This window comes from Chrysochloris asiatica, unplaced genomic scaffold (genome assembly GCF_000296735.1).
Source record: "Chrysochloris asiatica unplaced genomic scaffold, ChrAsi1.0 scaffold00019, whole genome shotgun sequence".
Classification (NCBI taxonomy): Eukaryota; Metazoa; Chordata; class Mammalia; order Afrosoricida; family Chrysochloridae; genus Chrysochloris; species Chrysochloris asiatica.
The window spans coordinates 2,496,996-2,515,191 of record NW_006408537.1 but is presented as its reverse complement, the minus strand read 5'-3'; the positions used below and the strand labels follow the sequence as shown (position 1 = coordinate 2,515,191).

The 18,196-nt window shown below is 40.9% G+C and overlaps 1 protein-coding gene across 1 annotated transcript in view; it reads left to right on the top strand.

Annotated features, from left to right (window-relative positions):
* PKHD1 (polycystic kidney and hepatic disease 1 (autosomal recessive)) overlaps positions 1-18,196 on the top strand; it is a 722,421-nt gene that overhangs the window by 43,744 nt on the left and 660,481 nt on the right. The window contains 7 exon segments of the mRNA XM_006835767.1: positions 1,279-1,454; positions 3,931-4,069; positions 6,625-6,752; positions 12,920-13,104; positions 14,521-14,643; positions 16,181-16,286; positions 16,913-17,188. Coding sequence (XP_006835830.1) covers positions 1,279-1,454; positions 3,931-4,069; positions 6,625-6,752; positions 12,920-13,104; positions 14,521-14,643; positions 16,181-16,286; positions 16,913-17,188 — 1,133 coding nt within the window.

Sequence of the window (18,196 nt, the reverse complement as noted above, 5' to 3'; positions counted from 1 at the left end):
TTTCTTCAGTTCCCCCAGCTTGAGAAATTGCTGACCGTGTTCTTCCCTTTTGGTTTTCTAACTCTAAATCTTTGCATATTTTATTATAGTATTTGACTTTATCTTCTCGAGCTGATCTTTGAAATTTTCTTTTCAGCTCTTGGACCTCTTCAATATGATACTATGGATATATTATCAGGAAGGACCTGTCCCTGGAGAAGGACATCATGGTTGGTAAAGTAGAGTGTCAGCAAAAACGGAAATCCCCGATTAGATGGATTGGCACAGTAGCAGCAGCAGTGAGCTCAAGTATAACTATGTTTGTGAGATTGGAGCAGGACTGGACAGTGTTTTGTTCTGTTGTGCAGAGGGTCATCATGGGTCAGCATGGACTCAGTGGTACCTAACAACAACAACAACAAAGTTGATTCAGGAGCTGTGGTGGCACAGTAGTTAAGCATTCAGTTATTAACTGAAAGGTTGGCAGTTCAAATCCACCAGTTGTTCCATCGCAGACAGATGTGGCAGTCTCTTTCAGAAGGATCACAGCCATGGGAACCTTGTGCTTTTTTACTCTGTCCTATGAGGGTTGCTATGAGTAGGAATCTACTGGGTTTAACTTTGGATTTGGAAAGTCCATTCAGTGAGTGAGCAAAGAGCTTGGAGTACAACCCTGGCATCTTGCCTCCTGGATCCACTGCTCTTTCCACATGTCACCACATGGACTTGGCAAATGCTGTTAAACCCAAATGAGTCTAGCGATGTCCAGGTATATCAGTCTTCTCTGTGGTTAGATTCTTCACCTCTGATCTACTTAAAGTATACAATTATCATTTGAAGATGCTGTAGACATTGAGTGTTGTCATGAATGTATGTTTGACTTAAAATGAAATTCACTAGTGTTACATCAAGGAGTTCGGGGGTGATGCAAATAGTTAACCAAACATTGAAGCTTCAAGTCTACTCAGAGGCACTTCTGAAGACAGGCCTGGAATCTACTACTGATGTATCAGTCACTGAGGATTCTATGGAGCACGGTTCTATTCTGGCATGCATGGGGTCACCAAGTCAGAAATGATTCAATGGCAAGTGGAAAAAAGTGTTATATTCAAAACAGAGCTGGGGCTGATTTGGATGGGATGGAATGTTTGCACCTGTGGAACCAGGACTGTTTGGTGCAGGGTCTCTCCCCTGGCCACACAGACCCCAGGCTCCCTGGTTTGAGACACAGGTCTATAACATGGAAGAACTGATGGTGCACACTGAGAGGCCTACTTCTGCTCGGCACTTGTTTTTCAGCTGGCTGTTCTCCTGCACTGACCTCTGGGAGACTTGTATGCGTCCTTCTGGGTATCTGCAGCCCCCTCCGGCAAACACCTCAGTGCTGATTCATCGGCTAGAGCTCCTTCCTCTGGTTCAGGAGATGGGCTCGTTCTATGTGGATGAAATCATTATCACAGACACAAACCTAACAGGTGATCTCCTCCTCAAACTCACCTGCTCGTGACTGCTGTTCTTCTAATGGGGGGGAGGAAGGAGAAGTAAGTCTACATTTTGCCTGCCTTTGTTCCTCAAAGGAGATGGGGTTGGGATAGGGCCACCTTAGTCCCTATACTCTCCTGGTAACCTCTCTTCCGTCTTATTAACCACCGTGCTTGCTTTTACTGCTGGCTCTTCTGCTGTAGATTGGTAAAGCTAAGTGCCCATACTCTTACCCCAGCTTCCCTACTTTCTTGTCTTGGTTTCCTTATCTGTAAAATGGGGAGAATAAGGACCTTGTCTCACCAAAATACTTCAAAGATAAACTGATGTATAATGTAAAGCACTCATCACAGTTCCTGACAATAGTAAGTACTGAATACTAAGAATTGATGTTAGTGGACCAGTAGGATTTCCCCACCACTCACTCTGTGTTAGTATCTGTCATATAGAGTGCCTGCAGGAACACAGCCCAATCTGGATTATGCAATGGGCTAAAGTCTGATTTATGACTCGCAGGCAGACTCAGTGAGAGTTTGGAGGGTAGCCATGTTCTCAAGAGAATGCCTTAGTCCTTCTTGCTACCCATCCTGATTCACCTACTCATTCAGAGCACAAGCCTGGCCACTTCCTCCAGGAAGCCTCCTTTGCCTGCTTGCTCATAAGTCTTTGCAAGGAAGTGCTCACTAGGGGTCCTTCTGAGGCTGACCATGTATGATGTGCACTCAGGGAAAGAGAAACCCACAGTCCAGAGAAAGCAGTGCAGTTTACCTTCAGGGCTTCAGGCTTCCACCTTTTGCTCACTTTTCCGTCAAATCTCTTATGATTCAGCTTTGCTGATTTTTGTTCATCTCGCTATCTCCAAAGAGAAAGGATGAGATTATCATTGACACTTTGATTGAAACATATTTATAAAATGGAAACCTTTATAATCTTTTCCCTAAAAATTTCAGAGATGATGAGAGAGGAGCTTGGCGGTGGGTGGCAAGGGCCATCCACATCACTGCATCTGTTTTGTGGTTTAAGTCTGTCTGGGGTTACTGGATGAATTTGTTGGTGTCCATAACAACTGGCTGGGGGGATTTGGTGACCCGAGCTCTGCACAAGGCTAAGGGGATCGATATTTCCTACCCTTGAATTGAGGGGCTAGGACATTCAGGGCTAGATGAGAGGTATATTCTCCTTTCTCTTGTTTCCCTAAAATTCAACCCTGCCCCTCAAAACCCTTGTAGCCAAGGATCTAGAGCCTTTTTCTCACTGCCCTCAACTCTTTGCCACCAACTTCTCCAGTATTTGGAATTATCCAGCATCTGGGATTATCCAGAAGTGTGATGTGGGAAGAAGGAAAGGGGAGGACAACATAAGAAAAAGATGATTTTCTACTGTGTCTAGTTACCCTGTTGATAACAGCTTTGTTTTGAGGATTATTAATAGACAACATCAGCTATTCATAGTTTATCCTATGTTGTTTATTTGGTGTTTTCAAAATCAGTCATTGAAAACCCTATGGTGCACAGTTCCACTCTGACACACATATCCAGTATCCGGTGTGTCAGGGTCAACTGTAGGGTAGCTATTTTTTAGAATTGTTGTTGTTGTTAAGTGCCACCAAGTTGGTTCTGACTCATAGTGACCCTGTGTAAGGTTTCTGAAAAGCGGCTGGTGGGTTTGAACCTCCGACCTTGAGGTTTGCCGTCTGGTGCTTATCTTATAGCATGTCATGCTCAACTCCGGGGCAACTGATTTTCAGAATTAGAAGTAGAAAAATCAAGATTTGAGCAGAAGTCTGTCTCAAACTCACACTCTTTTCACCTCACAGGCTGTCTTCCTATGGCCCTCACACTGCAGTACTTCTACTGTGTCTCTGTTAAAAGAAAAAAAAAATCAGTTTTAATAAAATATTAATGATTTTATTCAAACACACAATCATTCACATGCTTCCATCAACTCAAACTGTAAACGGCTAGGAGCAGAGTGATTTTAGTAAGCCAACTGGCTAGTGAAACAAGCTATACCAGATTGGTTGGAACCAAGTGTTTAACCTTATGGAACCTGGGCACTGAGTAACTGAAAGTTAGCTGAGTCACAGCATCTAATTGGCTAGTCTGAAGTCTTATATTGCTTACAGAAGGAGTCTTAAGTGGGGAGAGCCTTCGGTCGAATGACCTCTTTCATATTTCTTTATCTTGTTTTAAAACAAGCTCAGCTATGCATTCTGAGTGTTGCAGGGGAGCTTGGGAAGGAAAGGAAGAAAGGATGGAGGTCCATGTTGCTTGGCTGGCTTGGTTTAAACTCACCAGGCGCTGCTGGGAAAAAGTATACAGGATCGCTGAGAGGATCGCTGAGTCGGAACAGACTTGAGACACTTACCAACAACAGCAATGTTTTAAGTAGTTCAGCATATCCAGGTGGGGTTTGCCAAACATCAGGTTGCCCATCCTGAGAGAATGAACACTGGTCTTTGGTCTTTAGTTTCTCAAGTTGACTCTGGAACAGCTCGTCCAGGTGGGAATCTGGTGGTCTCTGTCTCTGTGGCGGGATCCCCTCCAGTCTACAATGCAACGTTTTGGTCGGCAGGGTGTGGCACGGAGCTCCCGCTCATCACTGTACGGTAGGGAATCAGCCTTGCTGTCTGATCATTTTGGCCTTGCTACTTGATTTTAGGGGTGCAGAGATGGAAATTGTATCAGCAAAAGCTGCTTATCTTGTTGCTTAAAGCAGTGGTCCTCGGACTTGAGGAGGCATGTCAGACTCACAAGAAGGGCTTCCTAAAACACAAACTGGGTCTCTTCCTCAAAGTCTGGGGTGTGGTATGGAAGGCCTGAGACTTTGCATTTCTAACGAGGTCCCAGATGATGCTAATCTGGTGCCCATACTTTGAGAACAAATGGGGTTTAAATTATGAATGTTGTTAGTTTCCAGTAAAATTGTTTAAAAATATTTGTATTTTTAAGCTTTTAACAAGTTTACATTGCCACTGTTTTCTTTTCTTCCCCTTGTCTTCATTCTCTTCTTTTCCAGAAGTGTTAATTGTTTCCAAATCTTTTGAAGGGAAATGAAATATTCTAAGGAACACTGGTGTGGCGCTATAGGATAAGAACTGGACCGCAAAGCAGTTCAAACACACCAGCAGCTCCTCTGAAAGCCTAGAGTCAGAACGGACTTGCACGGCAGCAAAAGTAGCTATTCTAAGAACTAACCACCAGGTGGCACTAGAGCCCCATAAGCGTTGCTTCTTAAGAGTCAAACATTTGTAGACACGTTACTGTCAAAAAAACAAAACAAAAACAAACTTGTTTTTATTTCAATGCAGATCATTGATTTGCATTGTTCAAATATTTTAAATTGTAACAAATAATTCAGCTAGGAATGTTGCGATTTTGGTGACTGCCAGACTATAGAGAGTGCTTGAAGAAGCTGTTTAAGCAAGCACATGGCCTGCACGTGCCTGGTGCCTGCTCGAAAAGCTGCAGTTTTCCTATATGTTTAATCGGTTTTCCTGAAATGCCCACAGACATAGCCACGCTATTGGCTCCCAAGGAGGCAGGTGAAAGGAAGGAAACATATTGCCCTTTCTGACTTTTTTTCCTGTTGAGGAATTTTTTCCTATTTCCTTCCTTCCTTCCTTCCTTCCTTCCTTCCTTCCTTCCTTCCTTCCTTCCTTCCTTCCTTCCTTCCTTCCCTCCCTCCCTCCCTCCCTCCCTCCCTCCCTCCCTCTCTCTCTCTCTTTCTCTTTTTTTAAAGCATAAGTTATTTAAATATAATCAATGATTATATTAGTTTATTTGAAATGCTTGGATGCTAACCGAAAGGTCTGTGGTTCAAGTCCATCCAGTGGCTCTTCAGGAGAAAAAGTCTAGTAATCTGCTTCTGTAATGACCATAACCTAGGAGACCCTCTGTCCCATTGCGTTGCTATGAGTTGGAATCAACAATTAACAGCATCATTAACAACAACAGTGTTACGTTGTTATGAAATGGTATACCTATGTTCATTGCTGAAAATTTGAGAAATAAACGTTGTTGTTGTTGTTGTTAAGTGCCACGAGTCAGTTGCAACTCATAGTGACCCTGTATAGAGTCTCCAAGGAGCAGCTGGTGAGTTTGAACCGCTGACCTTGAGGTTTAAGTCGACCTTTCAGTTCAGTGCTTATTCTCCAGTGCTACACCAGAACTCTAAAAGTACACAGAAGAATTTGAAAATCTCTCAAAATACCTCTTTTTGGAGATAACTTCTATTAAAACATTAGATTCATATTTCCATAGCTTTGGTCCCAAACTATTTTATATACAGATAAACATGTATATATTTACTTTTTTATGGATCGAAGTGGGACCATACATTGTACATTATATGTTAAGTACTTTCAAGCGGGTTCTGACTCATAGAAACTCATAGAAAGTTTCATCTTTCTCTTATAGAGTAGCTGGTGGGCTTGAACCACTAACTCTGTTTATCCTACAGATCCACTGTGTTCCTTGCAACACTATATGAGGAAACTTCAAAAAGTTTGTGGGAAATGGAATGAAAATATCATAGAATTTTTCCATGACCTTTTTGAAGCCCCCTTTTAAGTGTCAACTGCCCTTTTCAGACATATATTGACTACTTCCCCATTCTATTAAACATCTTTTTAAAATGCAATTTTTAATGCCTGAACAGTATTTCACTGCATGATGTGTCACAATTTATTTGACACAATTGTTATATTAAAAGCAGCATCAGGCAGGGAGTGTGCTTGTACAAAGGGACTAGATAGGAACTTTGCTGGAAGGAGTGGCCTGTATTTCAGCTTGGACACTGGGCAGGTAGGTGTGGCATCTGAGGATCACTGACTTTTATTTGATTATGTGAATGAATTAGAGAAAACCACGTTACCTTTCAATTGTGTGTGTCAGGATCAGACCAGTGGAGGCAGACCATCGGCCTTTCCTCTGGGTCCCTAAGCTCTCGGTGTCAGTGCAGGGTGAAGGGTGGGATCCTCCAGAGAATTCTAGGATGAATAGTGTGCTTCTCTGTTGTAATAGCAGAGGGACGGTCAGTTTTGGGAGCTGGAGCTCATGGTCTGGACCCGTGGTAGATGACCTGGTCTTTGTCTGTCATCTGTCTGGCCTGGCACTTCTGGAGGGTTGCTGTTGTTAATGCCTTGCTTTTGATGTGTCACAGGTCCTTGCAGGCTGAAGGAACAGAAGAAGGCTCCGAACTGGTCCAGGTGACAACACAGAGACTACAGAGGACGAGTCCAGCGTTAGGAGGACACTTTCAGATTCAGTTTTTTAATACAGTGATACCTGGTAAGAGGAATTTAAGGGTGCAATACTTTTCATTTACATTTTTAGGGGAAATTTCAGGTAAACAACATCCCAGCCAACCATTAAATGTTGCAGCAGTGGAAGCAGAGTGCTTGGTTTCCTTAAGCTGTCATGACAAATGGCCACACTCGGTGATTTCAAACAGCAGAAATGTATTCTCTCAGAGTTCTGAAGGCCAGCGTTCAAAATTAACATGACTACAGGGCCACACTCCCTGCAAAGGTTCTAGGGGAGAATCTGCCCCCTGCCTCTTCCAGCTTCCTGTGACTGCAGATGTTCACTGTCTTGTAGCCACAGTACTTCAGTCTCTAATTCTGTGGTTTGTTACTATCCCCTCTTCTGTCTCAAAACTCACCCTGTCTCTCCCTCATAATTATATATGAGGGTGCTTCAGAGATTTCCATTACCTTTTAATTCCGTTCCCCACAATTTTTTTGAAGCTTCCTGGTATACGATACATCGAGGGCCCACATCTAGGATAAATTCCTTCTCTCAAGATTCTTAGGGAAATCAAATTTTCAATATATACAAACGTATGTTTGGGTGTATGTGTTATCATGATAGATATGTGTGTAACAAGTTGTTTACCTTTCCAGAATTCTTTGTGTTTAACCATTACCATTTCCTAATTTTTCCATCACTATTAATAGAAGCTCAGTGTCCCTTAAGTAGTGAGTCCCCCGTTTTCTCTCCCTCACATCTAACCCTGGTAGCCACTAATAAACTTTGTTCTCTGAACATTTGTCTGTCCTATAAATTTCACCAAATAAGTGCAACCATATACTATTTGTTCCTTTGTTAATCACAGTTTTTGCCATGTAAAGTAATATTTAGTTTTTGTCTTATAAGGTAATACTCAAGGTTCTGGGGATTAGAAGGTGAACCTATATTTTGATGGAGTCCTGGTGTGGCACTGTGGGCTAATGCGTCAGACTGCAAGTCATTTGAACTGCAAGGTCGGTGGTTCAAGCTCACCAGTTGCTCATTGGAAACCCTATACAGGATCACTATGGGTCAGAATTGACTCGATGGCACTTAACAACAACAACAACCATTTAGCCCAGTATATTGATATTTACACTTGCTCAGATATAAACTTGGATATTTGATTCCCAGGTCAGTACTCCTGTCTCGGGAGTTCCCTGAGTTGAACTCAGAGGTAGCTACTGTTCTTCAGAAGTACACTCAATGATCATAACATATATGAGGACTTTAGTGGTCATAACAAAGGTAGAAAGAACTTTTAGATACCACTAGAGTAGAATAACCTATAAATATTTTTTAAAATATATATTTTATGAAGAAATAAAATTAGAAGTGATTGTTGTTAAGTGCCATTAAGTCATTTCTGACTCATAGCAACTCTGTATAGGGTTTCTGAGGAGTAACTGGTGGGTTTGAACTGCTGACCTTGTGGTTCACAGTCCAGTGCTGATCCTAAAGTGCCACACCAGGAGTCCAAGAAGTGATTGTTGTTGTTGTTAAGTGCCGTTGAGTAGGTTCCGACTCATAGTGACCCTGTAAAGGTTTCCCAAGGAGCAGTTGGTGAGCTTGAATTGCCGACCTTGTGGTTCAAACTGTCTTTGCAGTCCAGCACATTAACTCACAGCACCACACCAGGACTCCAAGTAGTGATTGTTTTTTGTTTGTTAAGTGCCGTCGAGTCGGTTCCGACCCATAGCGACCCTGTACAGGGTTTCCGAGGGTGTAAATCCTTACGGGAGTAGAAAGCCTCATCTTTCTCCCACGGAGCGGCTGGTAGTTTCGAACCGCTGACCTTAAGGTTCGCAGCCCGATTCGTAACCACTACGCTACCAGAGCTCCTTCCAAGTAGTGATTATGATATATTATTTATTTGATAGAAATAGAGAGCAATCAGAAGGGAGATTCAGGAGAAAAGAGTAGCTGTGTAAAAATGGACTCATGGTAGAGAAGTCTTTTGCTCTCCCAAGCAGAAAGATGTTGAGCTTGCAAAGAATTCTCTTGGGATAAGAGAAATGGAATGGTTTACTGTGTGGGACAACTTGGGAAACGTTGAGGGCCCGTAGGTTATAACTTGCTTTTGAACACAGAGAAGCTAGAGAGACAGGAAGAAATGATGAAGTAAAACAGCCGAGAAGAAGATTTCAAAGGGAAGCTCGAAAAGACAAATTCAAATATTACAATGAAATGGGCAAACAATTGGAGTTAGAAAACCACAAGGGAAAAACATGCTCAGCATTTCTCAAGTTGAAAGACCTTGTAATATTGAAGTATTCTATGGGCAAAATATTGAATGACACAGGAATCATCAAAAGGAAGAGGAAGGAGTACACAGAGTCACTGTACCAAAAAGAATTGGATGATGTTCAAACATTTAAAGGGGTTACCATGTAATCAAGAGTTGATAGTACTGAAGGAAGAAGTTCAAGGTGCACTGAATGCATGGGCAAAAAACAAGGCTCCAGAAATCGATGGAATACAAATGCAAATGTTTCAACAAATTGATTTAGCACTGGATTTGCTCATTCATCTATGTCAATAAATTTGGAAGACAGCTACAGGGCCAAAAGATTGGAAGAAATCCATATTTGTGTTCATTCCAAAGAAAGATGATCCAATGGAATGAGAAAATCATCCAACAATATCATTAATAATACATCCAAGTAAAATTTTGCTGAATATAATTAAAAAATGGTTGCAGCAAAGCATAAATAGGGAACTGCCAGAAATTCAAGTCAAATCCGGAAGAGGGCATGGAACTAGGAATATCATTGCTGACATCAGATGGATCTTGGCTGAAGGCTGAGGTCACCATAAAGATGCTTACTTGTGTTTTGTTACCCACAAAAAGGCATTCACCTGTGTAGATCATAGCAAACTATAGATATGGATTTTCCAGAACTCTTCATTGTGCTCATGAGAAACCTGTATAAGACCAAGAGGCAGTTGTTCAAACAGAACAAGGGGATACTAAATGGCTTAAAATCACAAAAGGTCATGCCAGGGTTGTATCCTTTAAGCATACTTATTCAGTCCATATCCTGGACAAAGAATTTAAGAAGCTGGATTATATGAACATTGGAGGAAGATTCATTAACAATGTGTGATATGCATATAACACAATCTTGCTTTCTGGAAGTGAAGAGGACTTGAAATACTTAACTGGTGAAGTTCAAAACTACAGCTTTCAGTATGGATTGTACCTCAATATAAAGAAAACAAAAATCCTTACAACTGGACCATCATGATAAATGGAGAAAGATTGATGTTGTCAGAGACTTCATTTTGCTTGGATCCACAGTCTATGTTCGTGGAAACAGCAGTTGAAAAATCAAATGATGCATTAGGCAAATCTGCTGCAAAAAAGCTCTTTAAAGTGTGAAAGAGCAAAGAGATCAGTTTGAGGACCAAACCATGGTATTTTCAATTGCCTTATACGCATGTGAAAGTTGGACAATGAAAAACGTTGGAAGACTGTAGTAGAAGAGTTGATGCATTTGAATTATGGTACTGGTAAAGAATGTGAAAAGTATCACGGGCTGTCAGAATAACAAATAAATCTGGCTTGGAAGAAGTTCAGTCAGAATGCTTGTTAGAAGCAGGGATGGAGAGACTTGCCTTTTGTACTTTGGACATATTATCAGGAGGAACCAATTCCTGAAGAAATATATCATACTTGGTAAAGTGAAGGGTCAGTGAAAAAGAGGAAGCTCTTTAACAAGATGAATTGACACAGTGGCAGCAACAATGGACTGAAATACAACAACAATCGTGAGGATGGCCCAAGACTGGGCAGTGTTTCGTTCTGTTGTGCATAGGTTTGCTATGAGTTAGAACCGACCTGGGAGCACCTAACAACAACAACAGGTTGTTAGAGTCTGATGAAGGGGCGAATAAGCAAGAGTGAAGTTCACTGCTGTTCCATGTTCTATGCCCAATCCTGGACAAGGGCTACTGCTCTTTGATCTGCCACCATGTTCCCCACATCACTGCTCACAAAACAAGTCAGCCTTAATCTGATCTTTTGAAATGGTAATAATGGGTCAAATGATGTATTCATGTCAAAAATGTTTTTTCACACAATGGGAATTTTGTTTGCATTTTAGAAATCTAAAAAACCCACTGTTGTCAAGTTGATTTTGACTCATAGTAGGCTTGTGTTGAACTACTTCATATGCGTTCCAAGACTAAAAATATATATGAAAAAAGACTGCCACATCTTTCTCCCATGGAGCAGCTGGTGGGTTTGAACCTCCAACCTTTCTATTAGCAACCGGGTGCTTAATCACTGCATTACCAGGGCTCCTTTCCAGCAATGTAGTGCAAGTATCCCCAGTTGATTGAAAGTTCATTTTACGTCACTTTGCTTTTATACAAGACCTCTGTATTAGTACCTGTTTGTACTAACTAAGGTGGGGAATCTTTTTTCTGCCAAGGGCGACTTGGATATTTATAACATCATTTGAGGGCTATACATTATCAGCTTGAAAATTAGCCTGCTATATTTAGTCAAACATTTAATTAACTCACTCCTTGGACTCCTGGTATGGCGCTGTAGGATCAGCACTGGACTGTGAACCACAAGGTTGGTAGTTCAAACCCACCAGCTGCTCTTTGAAACCCTATACAGAGTTACTATGAGTCAGAACTGACTTGATAGCACTTAATAACAAAACAATGTGATGGCTGGAACTGTGGTTGACTTGGCAGGGCCAGAACAAATGATTGTGTAGGCCAGGCATTCCCCACCTCTGCACTAACTGAAGGAAATTCAAAGATGGGTTCCACTTGTAGGAAAAAAAGGGGAAAGCTAAAGTAGGTGTTCAGCGTTTGTTTGGAGCCAGTTGTTGGAGAGACAACACACGTCGATGAGTGAGTGTCTCCAAGGTCCTTCCCCAGGAAACACACTCTGCATCTCAACCACTATAGCTCTGAACTGCGTCTGTGAACACTGTATGTTAGTGCTATTTTAGGGTATATGTGTTATTTGGCATGATTTGCTAGGTGAGTTTTTCTAATCTGAGCATGCTCAAAACATTTTCCCATATAAATGAACAGTAATTGCTTCTTCATTTTACACCATCTCGCTTTATGAAATGTTTCATAGGAATGCCTGCTTTTGGATAGCAGGTGGGGGGGAGGTGAGGGGTTTGGGGGATCTGTAGTGTTTTATTAACCCTCAGGGCAGTTTGGAATAAGTCAAGGCTGTTGAGTAGGTAGAAGGTGAAACTTTGTTTTTAATCTAAACCTCTCACTTAGTTGGCAAGCTTCTGAAGCTTGCTGTGTTTCTTCTTTAAAGTCAGTGTTAGGATGCCCACCTGACCCACCTCACAGGGCCGTTGTGAGTAGCTAATGAAATGGAAACTTTTGGTAAAGCACGGAGCAAAGTTCAATCACAAATAGGGTTCAAACACAGTGTTGTTATTTCTCTGTGGGAATGTGGAATGGGGAAGCAGGTGGTTGGGCTTAAAGGAAATTCTAATAGAGAAACTGCAATTGGATGCCAACATTCCTCAGCTGGGTTGACTAAGGTTTTATGGGTGTCAGCTGTTATGTACCTCCTCCACTCCCTGTGAAAAATGGCCAATTTTTTTTCTTTTCACGGGACTGGCTTAATTTTTCCAGGGAAAATCCACTATTTAAACTTTCAGGCATTACCAGTGTGTTTGGAGTTTATGCTCTGAGTTGACAGTCTTGAGATGGGTCTGTCTGATGTGGTTGTGCTCTCTGACTGCTATGTGATGTTGTTTAAAGACATCATATTGTAAAAAGGGGACTCACTGACAGTTCTGTTGAATCAGCTGACTCCTGGAGACATATGTGTGTCAGACTAAGATTATGCTCCACTGAGTATTGAAAGTATATCACCAGGTCTTTCTTCTGAAAGTCTGAGTGAACTTGAACCTTCCAACCTTTTGGTTAGCAGCCAAACACATGAACGTTTTGCATGGTCCAGGGACTCCAGAAAGTGGGTAATGACTTGTATTTGCCATAGAGAAAAGTAGCTTGACTAGATTTGAGGGTTCTCTTGAGGCTATATTTTGACTTTGAGGTTTCCTTGAAAACCCTAGCAGCTTTTGATATTTACTCTGATATCTTTGATGAGATCCTGCAAGATGAATTACTTAGGGTCTTCTGTTTTCTTTTTTTAAACTTTTTTCTCATAGGTGTCCCTGTGCACATTGCTGCTGGCCACCTTCGTAAGCTCTTACAGAACAGTGCTGACAACTTCTCATCCAGGTACCTCAATACCACTGACTTGATGGTGAATGAAGATGTAAGCTCTTGCTATGAACATGTGTGGACGCTCTCCTGGTCCACCAAGGTTGGGGATTTGCCCATTTTCATCAAGGTATGTACAGTATCCATTTTGATGATATGGATTTGATGTGCTGGAGCAATTCTGTCAAAAAAAGAAAAAACCAGGATTATACAAATGGAAAGTGTTATGAATTGCTAATTTTGTTGGAACATTCAAGAAAAGGGGTCCGATGATCTTTCTTTATGGAAGTTTTCTACAATTTTGTTGCGTCTTGCATTCCTGATGAAGCAATTTAAATGTACTATCTTCTTTCCCAACTCACTGTCTGTGGAGAAGCTGTCGGTCAGTGTCCACCACACGATAATTTTACATCTGTTATTGTGTAATTTAAGCAGATGTGATTGACTTCGATTACCATGGAGGCAGATGGCATAGCAGAAGGAAGTTTGGAAAAAGATTTGCTGTCTTTGGATAATGACAAAACCAGCTGCGGTTGCATATTTAGGGTTTTAAAAAATAATCTACTGATCTTCTCACATTTGGTTATTATAAAATGAAGCCCAAGATGAAATTTCGCGCCAGTCATCTGGTTTTCAAACACTATACTTGGGCAACGATAGAGGAAAGATGGGAATCCCTGTATTGATTTCATAACAATTGCTTTCTTACTTCCTATTTTCATGTTTCAGATTGCAAACACATACAACCCAGAGAAGCACAGAGAAACAAAATCTCTCAAAACCTATAGAAGTGATTGGAGTGTTGTGCCTCTTTAGGCAACCCCACTGACAAATAAACATTCTCGTAGTCTTCTGGGGCTTTCATTGTTGCTGTTAAGGCTGTTAAGTCAGTTTTGACTCATAGTGACCCTGCACTAGGTTTCCAAGAAGCGGCTGGTGAAATTGAACTGCTGACCTTGTGGCTCAAATAGACCATTCCGTCCAGTACTCATTCTACAGTGCCACATCAGGACTTACATTGTTATTGTTAAGTGCCGTTGAGTCAGTTCTGACTCGTAGTGACCCAGTAGAGGGTTTCCAAGAGTGACTGGTGAGCTTGAACTGCTGACCTTGTGGTTCAAACTGACCTTGCAGTCCAGCACATTAACCCACAGTGCCACACCAGAACTTACATTGTTGTTGTTGTTGTTAAGTATCATGGAGTTGGTTCCAACTCATAGCGACCCTGTACAGGGTTTCCGAGGGTGTAAATCTTTACGGGAGTAGAAAGCCTCATCTTTCTCCCGCGGAGCGGCTGGTAGTTTCGAACCGCTGACCCTAAGGTTCGCAGCCCGATTCGTAACCACTACGCTACCAGAGCTCCTTAGACATTGCTTATTGTTACATGTCTAGATTTTATTCCTCTGCCCCACTTTTTCCACTTGTATTGTTGTTTGCTTCTCTGAAACCAAGTGTGAAAAGACCCCTTACCATTTAGTTTAATCAAGATTAGACTTCTGTTCCATGAAATGTAACCAGAAACTCACCAGAAATGTAACCTTTTCAGATCACTGATGAAAATCTGACTGGAGTGAGCCCTGTTGTAACTACTCGGGTGCTATATGATGGTGGCGTTTTTCTAGGACCCATTTTTGGAGACATGTTGGCCACTGCCAACCAGCACACACAGGTGAGAGTAGAAGGCCCTCCAAATGCAGGCTTCGATGTAACTCAGCCCTTCAAAGATTTGTAATGAGACCCAGTTGATTTAACTTCCAAGGGTCAATGTAAGTAAGACAGGGACAATGACCATGGTCTTCTTTCTATTCCCAGAGTATAAAATGTTTTGAGAATGTAAGTGCTTTGTAAATACAACATTAGATTGTCATAATTGTTATTACTATTGTTATGGTACAAAATCATAGAGAACCTTGTAAGTAAACATGATTTGTGCCTTTCAGTAAAAATGGGTAGTAAATAAACTGACTCATTTTCACTTTCTGCCCATACTCCTGCTATAATTGGCTATATTGAAATTGAGACAAATTTAAAATACGAAAACTACAAAGACTAAGATAACCACCACCCACATACCCAAACTGAGGACTGACACTGTCGATAATTTGATATATTTATTTTGTCTATTTGGTCATTATGAACAAATTAAACACTATAAATAAAAGTGTTCTTTATCATCCATGCCATTCAAATTCCGATCTCTCCATAAATAATTAAAAAAACGATTACCTTATAATTGATTCAGAATCATAGAAACTCTCTAAGACAGAGTAGAACTGCCCCATGGGGTTTCCAATGCTGCGGTCTTTGCAGACACAAGCCTTCTCCAATGGAGTGGGTTTGAACCACTGACCTTTCGGTTAGCAGCTGAGACTTAACCACTGCACCACCAGGGCTCCTTCCCTTCTATAAGTAAGCATTTATACTTAGAGTGTGTACTTTTAATCCATTTTTAAAAATTTGTCGAGAGGCAATTAAGTGATATCTATTTCACCTGCTTATATCCGAGTATTGATTGAGTTCTACTAAATTAACATTAGTTCCAGTGAGAGGGAAAGACGTAGAATAGAGTGTCCTCTTGATTCTAGGACTAAAAAGATATACAAGCAAATATACCCCTTGCTGTTGTTGACTGACCCATAGCAACCCCTTGTGACAAAGTAGAACTGCCCCATAGAGTTTTCCTGGCTGTAATCTTACAGAAGCAGATTGTTTGACCATTTTCCCCCAGAGCTACTGGGTGGATTTGAACTATCAATCTTTGGTTAGCAGCTGAGTACTTAACCGTTGTGTTACCAGAACTTCTTATATAGCTGTGTAGTGATGGTATAAAGAAGGTGCCTATTTTATTGGCATTTACCAGAAAGGGAAGAACTTTTCAGTGGAAATGAATACTTAGTTGAATATACAGAATGTTATGAAGTCCTTGTACAGTTTCAATCATGTTAAATTTACTTCTATATAAAACACAGAGAGAATTTACTAAAGGTTTAGCATATTTAATTGCAGAAGTATCAAGTTTCAGCATACCCATCATCATTTTAATAAAACTTGGCATTTGTTATAATATAGGGTTTATTACTGGGAAAACAGAAGAAAAGAGACAAGACTAAGTAAATCATTGACACATTTTTATTTTGGAAAACTGCACAAGTAACTCTGTGCATATGGAATGCATAATTTGTTTTGAATTATTTTGTGTTTTTCAGGTGGTTGTGCGAGTGAATGATATACCAGCTCATTGCTCTGGCTCTTGTTCATTCCAGTATCTCCAAGGCTCAACTCCCCAGGTCCATTCTGTGTGGTATTCTCTTGGTATGATCTGTGGCTTGGGCGTGAACTTTATACTCAAAAGTAATTTGGTTAGCAGCCATGTACCTGGGCAGGTAGAGGATGTATGTGTTAATAAGGTGAAGGTTTAGAGACATGGGAGAAAGTGTTTTGGGGGGCAGGTTAAGCATTCAATCGCTAACCAAAAGGGCATTGGTTTGAATTTACCAGTGTTTCCTTCAGAAAAAAGATCTGGTGAGCTGCTCCCACAAAGATTTTGTCCTAGGAAACCCTGTGGGGCAGTTCTACTTTGTCACATGAGGTAACTATGAGTCAAAATGGACTTGACAGTACACAACAGTAATAATAAAATGATTATATGGTCATGATTTGGAGATTATTGATGGTTTAACATATTCTCTCTGTTCCTTGTTTTGAAATATTCTTTATTTTGATTTTTTTATTGAGCAGTGAGTGATCTCTCATTACTAGTTTGAGAGTATTTTAGATAGCGGCTGGGTATTCCAAGTAAATGCAAATGTTCAGTATTTGAGTCAGCTTTCAACTCCTTGAGTATTGGGAGGTGAAGGTGAGAGGGAATGAACGTTAGTTCTTAAATGGAGTGTTATCATTGAGAGATGACTTTGTTTGTTTGTTTTCCCTCTTTTAAGATGATGACAACAACCTCCTGGTTTATCTTACTGGAACTGGTTTCTCTGGTGACTCCCAGGCCTTCCAGGTTATGGTGAACAAAACAAGATGTGGAGTTATTTTCTCAAACCTAACACATGTTGTCTGTCAGATGAGCTCACTGTCAGTTGGAGTGCATCGGATCTCAATGTTGGTGAGACCCTCTGGTCTTGCCATCAATGTCAGTGGACAAGGTCTTTTCTTACACGTGGAGCCTAGGCTGGATTCTGTGGAACCTTCCAGAGCTGCAGAGATTGGTAATTGGGGAGGACATCACATTCCATCTACTCTTCTGAAGCCAGCCTCTGGCTGATGTGCAGGAATCTAGTCCTGCCACGTGATAAATTCTGTATCCACTATGATTCATAGCTTTTTATTTTCTGCCATCAGCATTTGCTTTAATGAGCAACAGACATTTGGGCTCTTATATGAACTCACTTGCCACATAAAGGATCATAGTTTGGCTGGTGATATCAGGCATAATTGGGTTAGTCACTGAGTCAGGAGGGCAATTTAGTCTATTGGAGATAACCCTGGATTGGGGGTGGAAAGATGTGTCTGGGTTTCTGTACTACCTAAAATCAGATGTGTGACCTTAGAAGTTTCAGTTATGGGACTCAGTTTCCTAATTAATGATGCTAATAGCCATACTATTAATGATTTTATTATTTTTGAAACTTTATTGTGAATTGAGTGAAGATCATCAGCTTTTACTTTCAACAAATCATACATTTTGTTTCATTTCAATGATTACAATTCCTTCTATGAAATATCAGTTGTCTCACTTCCTCCCTGTGGTTCTAATTTCCATTCCACCCTCCTTCCAATCCCTTCTCATCCTTGTCCTTAGAAAAATGTTGCCCTTTTGATCTTGGATGGTTGACCATTCCATGGTGAGCATACCTAACTAGTGTTGTTGTTCCCCTATATACCTATCTACTGCTTGACTGAAAATTATGCCATGAAGGTGAGTTCCATTCCAGATCTGAAATGTGGTTGAGGGCCATAGTCTTGGATTCCTCCTTCAGTCTCTTTCTCATCTATCTATCTATCTATATATCTATATCTATATATATAATATATATGATCATAAATCCATCTTTGGGGAATGGAAAGCATTTAGATGCGCAATAAATGATACAATGATCTATCTATCTATCTATCTATCTATCTATCTATCTATCTATCTATCTATCTATCCCAGGCCATGGTGTTTTCAATAGCCTCATATGGATGCGAAAGCTGGACAGTGAATAAGGAAGATC